Below are 12,741 nucleotides of genomic sequence, written 5' to 3'. Positions count from 1 at the left end.
ATTGTCTCTCGGTGCAGATATAGCTTAAAAGGAGTTTGTCAGCAGTTTTGACCACTTCCCAATGTCTCACCTCTGTTCTAGCATCCAATCAGAGGACTGTTACAGCTGTCACTAAGATTAGAAGGCGAGGGTTGGGGGTCGCCTTCAGTGCAGAGAGCCCAGAACCAGGGTCCGACTGGAAACTAAAAGTGGCCCTGGGGGAAAAAAAAAAACTAAAAGTTTCCCCATGTTCTAAATTGACAGAAGGCCGGGCCAATATAAGTAGTTGGAGCCAGCAATACCACAGTGCAGCGCAAAATACTGCCCCATCAGAACCAGATACCACAGTGCAGCGCAAAATACTGCCCCAGCAGAACCAAATACCACAGTGCCGCACAATATACCGCCCCAGCAGAACCAAATACCACAGTGCCGCACAATATACCGCCCCAGCAGAACCAAATATCACAGTGCATCACAATATACCGCCCCAGCAGAACCAAATACCACAGTGCATCACAATATACCGCCCCAGCAGAACCAAATACCACAGTACAGTACAATATACCGCCCCAACAGAACCAAATACCACAGTGCAGCACAATATACTGCCCCAGCAGAACCAGATAACACAGTGCAGCACAATATACCGCCCCAGCAGAACCAAATACCACAGTACAGTACAATATACTGCCCCAACAGAACCAAATACCACAGTGCAGCACAATATACCGCCCCAGCAGAACCAAATACCACAGTGCAGCCCAATATACCGCCCCAGCAGAACCAAATACCACAGCGCAGCACAATATACTGCCCCAGCAGAACCAGATACCACAGTACAGTACAATATACTGCCCCAACAGAACCAAATACCACAGTGCATCACAATATACCGCCCCAGCAGAACCAAATACCACAGTACAGTACAATATACTGCCCCAACAGAACCAAATACCACAGTGCAGCACAATATACCGCCCCAGCAGAACCAAATACCACAGTGCAGCCCAATATACCGCCCCAGCAGAACCAAATACCACAGCGCAGCACAATATACTGCCCCAGCAGAACCAGATACCACAGTACAGTACAATATACTGCCCCAACAGAACCAAATACCACAGTGCATCACAATATACCGCCCCAGCAGAACCAAATACCACAGTACAGTACAATATACTGCTCCAGCAGAACCAACTACCACAGTGCAGCACAATATACTGCCCCAGCAGAACCAAATACCACAGTACAGTACAATATACTGCTCCAGCAGAACCAACTACCACAGTGCAGCACAATATACTGCCCCAGCAGAACCAAATACCACAGTACAGTACAATATACTGCTCCAGCAGAACCAACTACCACAGTGCAGCACAATATACTGACCCAACAGAACCAAATACCACAGTGCAGCACAATATACCGCCCCAGCAGAACCAAATACCACAGTACAGTACAATATACTGCCCCAACAGAACCAAATACAACAGTGCAGCCCAATATACCGCCCCAGCAGAACCAAATACCACAGTACAGTACAATATACTGCCCCAACAGAACCAAATACCACAGTGCATCACAATATACCGCCCCAGCAGAACCAAATACCACAGTACAGTACAATATACTGCCCCAACAGAACCAAATACCACAGTGCATCACAATATACCGCCCCAGCAGAACCAAATACCACAGTACAGTACAATATACTGCCCCAACAGAACCAAATACCACAGTGCAGCACAAAATACTGCCCCAGCAGAACCAAATACCACAGTGCAGCACAAAATACTGCCCCAGCAGAACCAAATACCACAGTGCAGCACAAAATACTGCCCCAGCAGAACCAAATACCACAGTGCAGCACAATATACTGCCCCAGCAGAACCAAATACCACAGTGCAGCACAAAATACTGCCGCTCCTGCTGCAGTATTGCCCTGTATTACCATCCTGATGATGACGATACAGTTGACTTCAGGAGGGCACTTGCCAGGTGCATAAGTAACTGATGCTCCAATGATTTATCAAGGCTCAGAGCATTAGATCATTATGTACCTGGCTGGCGGCCGTGAGGAGGGCTCGGGTGTATCCCTGATTATCGGCCCACTGGGAAATTTCCCTGTAGGGTCTACGGCCAGTTCTCTCCTGTCCAGGACACTGTACTTTTAGGAACTGTCTCCAACGCACTTGCAATCACGATGCCGGGAGTATTAGAACTTCTCCATGGTCATGCAAGAAGCATGAACACCAAGGTATGTTTAAGGCAGCTTTACTTCTCACCTTTCTACCTTTAGTAGCAATTTTGAAAGGAAACAAACGCTGATGGGACTCCCTTTAAGCTGTATCCTAATTACAGCAGCTCTCAGACTGATTGGATGGGGGGCACTTTGTGGTCACAGTCAGTACATTTGTGTACTGAAAAGCTTTGCAGCCATGACTACTTGGTGCCTCTGGACCAATGAGGCAGAGAGGCGCTGTAATTAATACATGGCAGATGCTTCTGGATGGCAGTAGCACCTGCTGAATTCCATATCGGGTACGTCCACACGGGACACGCTCTCTGTGGGTCTGCATGTGGCAGGTCTGCAATACCTTACAATACCTGTACCAATGGATATGTTTTCTATACTGTTTCTTCAGTTTGGCCGCCTACGCTAATAATTGGTGGCATCCCGACATTGCCAAATGCAGACGTTGCTAAAAATGTGAACATCTGGTGATAAAATTACAGCTGCTGCTGAGTCATTCGGACTCAGGGAGATTTCTGTTTTTAAGAATACATCTGTTTTATCTTTTCTTCACAGGCCAACGATTTATTAGATCTATTAGGAGGAAATGACATTCAGCTGGTTATACCCACTGCACCACCTCCGAAACAATCCACTGTGGGAGGAGAACTTCTAGATTTACTGGGCGATCTAAATCTTGGAGGTCAGTGTTTGATTAGGGGATGACTGTGCTAAAGGGGTTTCAGAGAGTGACGTCAATGATTTTTTAACCCCTTCCCGACATATGATGGAGTGACTTGCTGTATTTTGACTGACTTTTACATCATGGTGATCGGGAGCGATGCACGCCTGATCACTGCAGGGGCCTGGCAGTCCCCTGCTGTATCCGATGGCATCGATGTAAAAGCCGATGCTGGCGGATTTACCTCTTCTATGCATAGAATGTGCATGCGGTGGGTAGGGGAGCCCATCGGGTCCCCGCACTGCTGTGGCGGAGTCCTGATGGGTGACAAGGCAGCCTGATGCCATGCACAGCCTGCCCAATGACTTGCACGGCATCGGGACCTGCTTTCTACGGGGGCCGAGGAGATCCAGGCCCATCTCCTAGGCAACCTGTTAGTGTATTACTTAGTGTAATACACTAACAGGCAATGCATTACAATACAAGATGTATTGTAATGCATTGCAGAGAGCATCAGACCCTCAAAAGTTGAAGTCCGAGAGTGGGACAGAAATAAAGTTTAAAAAAAAAAGTTTTATAAAAAAAATATATAAAAATATATAAAGTTTCAAGTAAAAAAAAAGAAAAGAAGAAAAACGCCCCTTTTCCCTGTTTTTATAATAAAAAATAGAATTGAAAAAATCACACATATTGGGTATCACTGCGTCTGTAACGACCGGCTCTATAAATATATCACATGTTCCACACCGTCTGATAAACACCATAAAAAATAAATAAATAAAAACTGTGTAACAAAAAAAGCTATTTTTGTCACCTTACATTACAAAGCGATCAAAAAGCATATGTCACACAAAACGGTACCAATAAAACCGTCACCTCATCCCGCAAAATAATGAGCCCCAATATAAGAAAATCGAAAAAAAAAACTATAGCTCTCAGAACATGGAGACATTAAAACATCATTTTTTGTTTCAAATATGCTATTATTGTGTTAAAGTTAATAAAAAAAGGTTTCATATTAGGCATCGCCGCGTCCGTAACAACCTGCTCTATAAAAAAAATCACATGACCTAACTCTTCAGCTGAACGCTGTAAAAAACCCCATTAAAATCAGTGCCCAAAAAAGCCATTTTTTGTCACATTACATCACAAAAATTGCAACACCAAGTGATCAAAATGGCGTATGCCCCTAAAATAGTACCAATCAAACCTTTACCTCATCCCCCCAAAAATGAGACCCTACCTAAGACAAACGGTCAAAAAATAAAAAAGCTATGGCTCTCAGACTATAGAGACCCTAAAACATCATTTTTTGGGGTTTCAGAAATGCTATTATTGTGTAAAACTTAAATAAATAAGAAATATACATATTGGGTATCGCCACGTCCGTAACAATCTGCTCTATAGAAATGTCACAGGACCTAACCCCTCAGGTGAACGCTGTAAAAGTAAATGAATAAAAACTGTGCCAAAAAATGTTTTGGTCACCTTGCCCCATAAAGCGTAATAATGAATGATCAAAAAATCATATGTACCCAAAAATGATACCAATAAAAACGTCAACTCTTCCTGCAAAAAACAAATCCCTGCACAAGACGATGGGCAGAAAAATTAAATAAGGCGTTCAGAAAATAGACACAAAAACATAATTATTATATTTTTTTAATGCTTTATTTAAAACTGAAACAAACAGAAAGTAGACATATTTGATGTCATTGGGGCTCTATAAAAAATAGCACATGATCTGCCCTGTCAGATAAATGTTGTAAAAAAATAAAAACGGTGCCAAGACAGGTTTCCTTGCTTCACTAAAACCGTAATATAGAGCAATTAAAGATTTGTACCCCAAAATAGTACCAATAAAATTGGCACCTTATCCCTTAGTTTTCAAAATGGGGTCCGTTTTTGGAAGTTTCTACTGTAGGGGTGCATCTGGGGGGCTTCAAATTGGACATGGCATCTAAAAACCAGTTCAGCTAAATCTGCCTTCCAAAAACCATACAGCGCTCCTTTTCTTCTGCGCCCTGCCGTGTGCCCTTACAGCAGTTTACGTCCACATGTGGGGTGTTTCTGTAAACTGCAGAATCTGGGTAATAAATAGAGTTTTGTTTGGCTGTTAACCCTCGATGTGTTAAAGAAAAAAATGGATTAAAATTGAAAATCTGCCCAAAAAGTGAAATTTAAAAATGTCATCTCCATTTTCCTTTAATTCTTGAACACCCAAAGGGTTAACAAAGTTGGTAAAATCAGTTTTGAGTACTTGAGGGGTGTAGTTTCTACAATGGGGTCATTTATGGGGGGTATCCACTATGTAAGCCCCACAAAGTAACTTCAGAACTGAACTGGTTCTTTAAAAAGTGGTTTTTGGAAATCTTTGTAAAAATTAAGAATTGCTTCTAAAATTCTAAGCCTTCTAATGTCCTAAAAAATTCTAAAAAAATAAAATGGCATTTACAAAATGATGTCGACCTAAAGTAGACATATGGGGAATGTTAAGTAATAAATATTTTATGAGGTATCACTTTGTTTTAAAAGCAGAGAAATAGAAATTTTGAAAATTGAGAATTTTTCCAAATTTTTGGTAAATTTGGGATATATTGACTCAAATTTATGACCATCATGAAGTACAATGTGTCACGAGAAAACAATCTCAGAATGGCTTGGATAAGTAAGTGTTCCAAAAGCTATTACCACATAAAGTGACACATGTCAGATTTTCAAAGAATGGCCTGGGCAGGATGGCGAAAGCTGGCCCGGGGTAGAAGGGGTTAAAGTGTTTTTCAGGAATTTGATATGGATGGCCTATCAATATCAGATCAGCAGGATCTGACTAATATATTCTGTTGGTCATACTGTATTACGTGGCCTAGGAGCAGCTCAGTCCCATTGAAGTGAATGGGGCTGAGCTGCAATACCAAGCACAGCCACTATACAATGGACTGCGCTGTGTTTGGGAGGCTGCGAGGAGGCCGCAGTGCCTCTTCAAACAGCTGATCATCTGGGGTGCCGAGAGTCTGTTCCCCGCCAATCTGATATTCAGTTGTCAGTGCAGAGTGGTTCCAGCAGGTGGCAGCAGAAGTTCTTCCTTTACCTATCCCATTCGCTTGGATCCACTTCTGGCTTTGGCTCCACAAACTGCCACAAAAGCTGCATGTGTGGCTTCGGCCTTAGGAAAGCTTTCTTGTCTGATCCTAGCCCAATCCAATCCAGCAGTAGGATGTATAAGGCCGGGTTCCCATGTATACGGACATCCATGGTTTAGGAAACGCCAGAGCTCAGCGCGGGTAAGCTGTTCGGGCCCTGGGCGCACAGCGCTCCCCGGGAAAGATGCCTCAGATGCCGTGGTCAGAATTGTTCACAGCATCAATGTCTGCAATCGGTGTTATCGCCGATCAGACATTAGCCCCAGGGGTCTGCTGTGTGAAAGTGGAGTGGAGCGGACATCATCTTTAAAGAGACAACATCTGCCATACATGTGCAGCTTATATCGTCAGGGGCTTAAAATACTAATAGCTTTTTGGTTGAAGTCTTGAAATTTGGTCGCACACAACCAGAGTCGGAAACTGAGCCACAAACGTCGCAAATTGTGTGCCAATGTAGCTCGGCTCCACTGAAGTGAAGCAAACGTTGTAATGCCACACACAACCTGTGGACAGTTGGGGCGCTGTTTTTGGAGAGCAGCCATGTTTTGCTAATCGGGACAATCCCTAATATTAGTCTATATTTTACTTCTTTTCTTCCCTATTCTATCAGCTCCTCCAGCACCTGTCCCTCAGATGCCTGCACCCCAGCTCTTACTAGATGGACTGTCAGTCCAACCTCTCTTCAACGAAATATCAGGTCAGTACAAAGTCCCCTCTCCTTCTGTATTGAAATATTAAAAGGTGCCCATCATTTTGGCAAACTTCTGACGTGTGACATTTTTCCGGTGCGGTGGCGATTACCTGAACGTTGCGCCCCTTCACTTTCGCACAGCTCTCCAAGCAAGCAGTGTACAGATTCATAGAAAGTGCATAGACCTTCTATAAATCCATACACCGCTCTCTAACAAGAGCTGAATAGAAGTGGACCGGCACAGAGCTCCGCCGATCGCTTCTGCCCCTTCATCAGTACTCGACCCCCCCCACCAATGACTATTCCTCCCATCTCTCCAGGTATTCCACCCATCACTGCTTACAACAAGAACGGCCTGAAAATAGACTTCAGCTTTGAGCGGTCCAGCACAAACGCCAGTGTGACTGTGATTACAACTCAAGCGTACAACAGCACAGACGGCGAGATGACAGACTACGTGTTCCAGGCGGCAGTACCAAAGGTAGCCCTTCGCGGTTGCAGCAGTTGGACAGTATTGTCATTGTCCGTGTATTTTCTGTTTTTAGGCCTGAGGCCAAGAACGATCACTTATCTGTTTTACTTTCAGACGTTCCAGCTTCAGCTCCTATCCCCGAGCAGTAATGTCCTTCCACCCTTCAATGCTGGTAGTGTCACGCAGGTCATTAAAGTTCTCAACCCCCAAAAGGTAAATGTGCGCACACAATAGCATTTGTCCGTTAGGCTACGTTCACACAGGGAGCAATATGCTGTGGCGTTTAAGCTGCGGAATTGTGGGTGGAAAAGATGCAACTTTTTACAATTGCAGCAAATATCCACAATCCGCCTAAAACAATCTGCGGATTTCTGCCTCTGGTTGCTGACCTTAGCTGCGGTGCGGGTGCCTGCTGTTTCATATGCTGGCTGTGGGCATTTAACTACTCAGATGCTCAAATGTGACCACTGTGTCTGAGAAGGCTAAAATCCCAGAAGAGCACCCTTCTGGGTCAGGCGCGCCTTTACCCCAGCAGAGATCTGGCAAAGCGCCCTGTTGTAATAATGAGCTCATTATTAGTATATCCCAGTTCAGGCCAGAAGGTGGCAGCACTGAACTGGCATATAGTGATTTCTGTACAGAATAAGGGAAAATTCACACGACAGGATGTGGTTTGCGGTCAGCAAATAGTGGATTCGCAAAACACAGATACCGGCCGCGTGCGTTCCGCATTTTGCCTATTGTCTGGACATATCTTTTTTGCAGGGCCGCAGAGCGAAACTATGGATGCGGACTTATCTTTTGATATGAAAAGGTCCGCACCCGTTCTGCAAAATTGCTGAATGGATGTAGATCCAGAACTGTGGTCATGTGAATGCTCCGTTATCTGAGGATTGCAAGTTGTGGTTCACTTAGGAATTTTACAAAAATTAAAAAAATAAAAAATGTTTTGGGGAAAAAAAATATGAAAATCCACTTCCTTTCCCCCAAAATCTAAATAAATAAAAATAATTAAATATGGGCATTGCCGCGTCCAAAACCGCCCACACTATTAAAAATATTTAAAAAGCTATCCCATAGGTTTAATGGCATAACGGGGGAAAAAAAAGAAAAATGGCTAATTCTTAGTTTTTGTTTTTTTTTTATCACTTTACCCCCCAAAAAAAAATATCAAAAAGTCATACACACCCCAAAATGGTATTATCAAAAACTACAGATCTTCCACCGAAAAATGAGAACCCGTTTTTTTTCCTACAGTATTCAAACGCAAGAAAAACTATACATATGTGGTATTGGCAGATTCATACTGACCTGGAGAATAAAGGGCACAAGTCAGTTTTATCGCATAGTGAAAAAAAAAAATCGTTTCCACCCCGTTTGGAATTTTTTTTTTTTCTCTGCTTTCCACAACATCCTATTAAATAGTGGCCTTAGAAAGTCCAACTTGTCCTGCGAAAAATGAGCTCCCATACGGCTACGTGAATGGGGAAAAATTAAAAAAAAGTTATGGCTCCTGGAAGCATGAAGCAAAAAATGGAAAATTGCCGCGCCAGGAAGGGGTTAAAGGGGTGCGACTGTCTTAGAAAACGAAGCTTATTCTATGGCCTCATGCACACGGCCGTTGGGCGTGGCCTTATTACGGCCCGCAAACTGCAGTGCCGTGTGCACCCCACATCACGGATGCGGACCGCAATTGCAGTCCCCAATGCAAGGAACGGCCGTGTGCATGAGGCCTTTGTCTAATGAAAACGTATGCATTTTTTGTATATTTGTTTGGTGCCGTTTTTAAGATCTCTGCTTGCTGTCATCAGTAGGAAACTACATTGTTTAGCTCCCATGGATGAAAGAATCTGGCCATGTGACGGTTACGTGGCTGCATGGCTTGTTACATGACACGGGACTGCGTCCACGTGCCTGTCACATGAACACGACTGGAAGTAAACAATGAAGGCGCCAATAATTAATGTTCTCTTTCCTGTTTTATATATGAACTTCTTTTTTTTCTTTTTTTTTCCTGCAGCAACAGCTGCGTATGCGGATCAAGCTGACCTATAACCATAAGGGCTCGGCTATGCAGGACCTTGCCGAAGTGAGCAACTTCCCTCCTCAGTCCTGGCAATAAGACGGCGCTGCGTCTACTCTCACCCTCCCCACCCAAGATGAAGGAACTCTGGGCTGGAGCCGATGCCCTTGGAATGCCAACGATTGCACTTTGGGCCTTGGGGTAGCTGAAAAGGTTGAGGGACATTCTGCAACCGAGTGAAGCAATGAACACAAGGCAAGGACACTGCTGCCTCTCTCCTCCTCAACGCAAGAGGGAGCAGCCTGGCCTCCTCCAACCCTTCCCGCCCGGGAATAAGAGCTGATTTTCCCAGGCCGGATCTCATGGGATTATTTTTTTTTATTTTTTTTTGTGTCCCCCCCACATTTTCTCCTCTGTACATTCCTGCAGACATGTTTCCACTCAGACGCCTTCCAGGCTCCTCTTTCTTCACCTCTCTAGAACGGAGAGAAGCTCTTGTTTTTAGAATAAACATCCTAATCCGAGGAACGAATCGCCGCTCCCTTCATTCTTCCGGATACTTAATGCCCCTCCCCAAAAAGTGCTAGTTCTGCAGCCTCTGTGTCTAAACTTTAAGCCCCTTTTCTCCCCCCCCCCCCCCCCCGAATCTGCCGCTCGGCACCTGATAGTAACTTCTTTGTAAATTACTACTGTTAATCTCTTGCAATGAGCTGTGTCCAGGTTACAGCGCCTCACGCAGGTTGCATCGGGTCATAGGGCAGGGAAGTAGTGAACGCTACAGAGGTGGCCTGTCCTGGATCTCTTCTACCGGACGGTGTGTAGATTTGTGGTACTGAAGCCGTGACTTTCAGTAGGTAGGATGCACAGATGTAAAGGAGCTGACTATACAGTATCTGATTTATATAAATATATATATATTATTATTTTTTTTAATTTTTCGTTAGTTGCAGCTGCTAATTTCTTAATCATTTGTAGATTTTGCTGGGCCTGCTAAGGGGACGGGAAAAGCGGCGTCGCCCCTCAAAATGAAATTATTCTGTAAATAATGAGGGGGGGTGACGGCCGCTCTGACGTTCTCACGGGAGGCCCTAGCTGGAATGATTCGCCCGCCCCTCTCTGCCGTAGAAACGGTTTCGCCGGTGAAATGAGCTTGGATCATTCGTTAAAGAACAAAAGCAGCAGCAGCAAGATACAAAAAAAAAACTAAAAAAGAGACAAACTCCTACCCCCTTCGCCCCCGCAGTCCCGGTGTGGCCTCTAGTCTCCTAATACTTGGGCAGACATTTTATTTGCCACATGTTGGTACTCTGTGTTTTTATTTAATTTTTTTTCTTTTGGGGCTCCCTACTGCAAATTCATCTAATCCCCCCCCCCCCGCCGTTCCAGTACGTTAAAACTTTCTTCAGACCCCCCCCCATTTCTTGCCCACCCTCCCCCTGGCAGCCTCATCGAAGGAAACATTCAAATTCCGTCTGTGAGTGGGGTGGATAACAAACTGCTAATTACCGCAGACTTATTTTTGAGATGTAAAAGAAAAAATTGTAAAAAAAAAACAAAACAAAAAATTAAACAAAAAAATAAGTCATCGGGGAGCATTAAAGGGTGTAAACATTTTCATGGGTTACTAGACTGCTGTGTATTATCGTCTTTTGGTTGAAACAAATTATGAAAAGTGACTAATAAAGAGTTAAAAAACAAAAACGACTTTGATTATGGTTTTGTACTTAACTTTTAGAGGTTTTGCCGTTAAATGATGTGACCCTTAGGGCTCATGCACATGAACGTCTCTTGTGTTCAGTATGCGTTACTTAGGCCTCATGCACACGACTGTTGTTCCTAGAGAGGGGATATCCACGACGATTGGTGGAGAGGATCTCTCAAAAGGTGGGGGAGGTTGACCGGGAGTCCAAGTTCCAGGGAAAGAAGAAGGAGAGGGACCATAAACAGATCCCGTTTGTTTCCACGTATGGAACCAACAGTGGTGACAGCGCGCGTATTATACGCAAAGAATGGCACATTTTGCAGAAAGGGTTACCCATGATAGACGAATTTGTGGGCTTCCCTATGATGGCATACAAGAGAGGGGCCAACCTACGTGATAAACTGGTGAGAACCGAGGTTGGTGAGCCGCATGGGGATGGGCAAAGGTATCTGGCACCAAGGAAGTTGGGATGCTTTCCCTGCCTTGGTTGTTGCAACTGCGGCAACATGTTAAAGGGAGATACCTTTGCCCATCCCTATAGTGGCAAGCCCTATAAGATTAAACATTTCTTCACATGTAGATCACGGGACGTGATATACATGATCACGTGCCCATGTGGCCTTATTTACATAGGGGAAACCACAATGGAAGCCAGGGAGCGTATTAACTCCCATAAGAGCAATATTCGCAGGGCGCAGATTGACTAGCCGGTGGCGAAGCATTTCCTGGAACGTGGACACTCGGTCAACCAACTCAGGTTTAGAATCATTGATTCTGTCGGCCCTCTGAGACGCGGGGGGGACAAGGATCGGATTCTACGTAAAAAAGAGCTTAAATGGATCTTTGAGATGAGAGCGCTCCAGCCATTTGGAATGAACGTAGACTTCTCTGTGACAAATGTGTAATTGCTCCGAGTGACCTTTGAACTGGTTCTCTGTATAGTGTTTTTTAATTGTATTTTGTTTTTTATTAATTCACATTTACACTAGTTTCCAACCCACACTGGATCATGGCACACTGATAGATTATGGGGCTCGCTCCTGCCTGCCCCCTGCTGTGAATGTGGGTGTCTCCCGCTACACGTCACTGTGGTGGGCGGTGTTGGATCCTGGATGCGTCTCTGGCAACACGGGCTGGTTGGATGATAGAGAGGCGAGGCCATGACGTCACCTAGGCCGGGTTTCGGCTGGAGACATGGAGGTTGGGAGCCTCTACCTGCACCTCTCCGGACGGTCTCCGATTGTGCCAGATGATGTAGTGTGGTTGGCGGTGAGTTCTGACTACCGCACCGCTTGATCTAGGATCCGACTGCTGACGCTGATGACGTGGGGATGTGAGGCGATCGCTCATCACGTGGAGGTGGGCGGACCGGCTCATAGGCGCACATGACATGGGATGTTTGCGATGACGCAATGATCGCCAGGTCCGGAGTCGCTCGCGATCAGGTGATCTCGGGTTAGTCAGGTAGTGACGTAACTCCTTCTTCCCTGACATGCGCGCTGTCGGCCTGGGAACGCCGAGGAACATGTGTGCCCTGAAGGTATGTGGGGTAATGGATCTTATACCTATGGTGGGTGTATATTGAGACACTATGTAGGAGCACCGGAGGACGCATCCTTGATGACATCAGCACCTTATTCACTGTGTTATTGGCCACTCCTGTGTGAGGGGGCGTGTTGTAATGTATTTAAACAGGTACTTTTAGATTTCACATTGTGTTTGATAAAGGCTGTGGATCAGCCGAAACGTCACGACCTGTTGCACGTCTGTTCACTTGGCGGTTCCCATTAAAGGTTTTTTTTTTACCGGACAT

The 12,741-nt window shown here is 44.9% G+C and overlaps 1 protein-coding gene across 2 annotated transcripts in view; it reads left to right on the top strand.

The window, feature by feature from the left end:
- AP1G1 (adaptor related protein complex 1 subunit gamma 1) overlaps window positions 1-10,927 on the top strand; it is a 36,645-nt gene extending 25,718 nt beyond the window's left edge. For both annotated transcript variants that reach the window (XM_044269577.1, XM_044269576.1), the window contains 5 exons: window positions 2,792-2,918; window positions 6,651-6,737; window positions 7,052-7,212; window positions 7,318-7,416; window positions 9,224-10,927. In XM_044269577.1, coding sequence (XP_044125512.1) covers window positions 2,792-2,918; window positions 6,651-6,737; window positions 7,052-7,212; window positions 7,318-7,416; window positions 9,224-9,325 — 576 coding nt within the window. In that variant the 3' untranslated portion in view covers window positions 9,326-10,927. The remainder of the gene's footprint in view (window positions 1-2,791; window positions 2,919-6,650; window positions 6,738-7,051; window positions 7,213-7,317; window positions 7,417-9,223) is intronic.
- Window positions 10,928-12,741: the final 1,814 nt, after the last annotated feature.

This window comes from Bufo gargarizans, chromosome 10 (genome assembly GCF_014858855.1).
Source record: "Bufo gargarizans isolate SCDJY-AF-19 chromosome 10, ASM1485885v1, whole genome shotgun sequence".
Taxonomy (NCBI): domain Eukaryota; kingdom Metazoa; phylum Chordata; class Amphibia; order Anura; family Bufonidae; genus Bufo; species Bufo gargarizans.
This window is presented reverse-complemented; position numbering and strand designations above follow the sequence as displayed.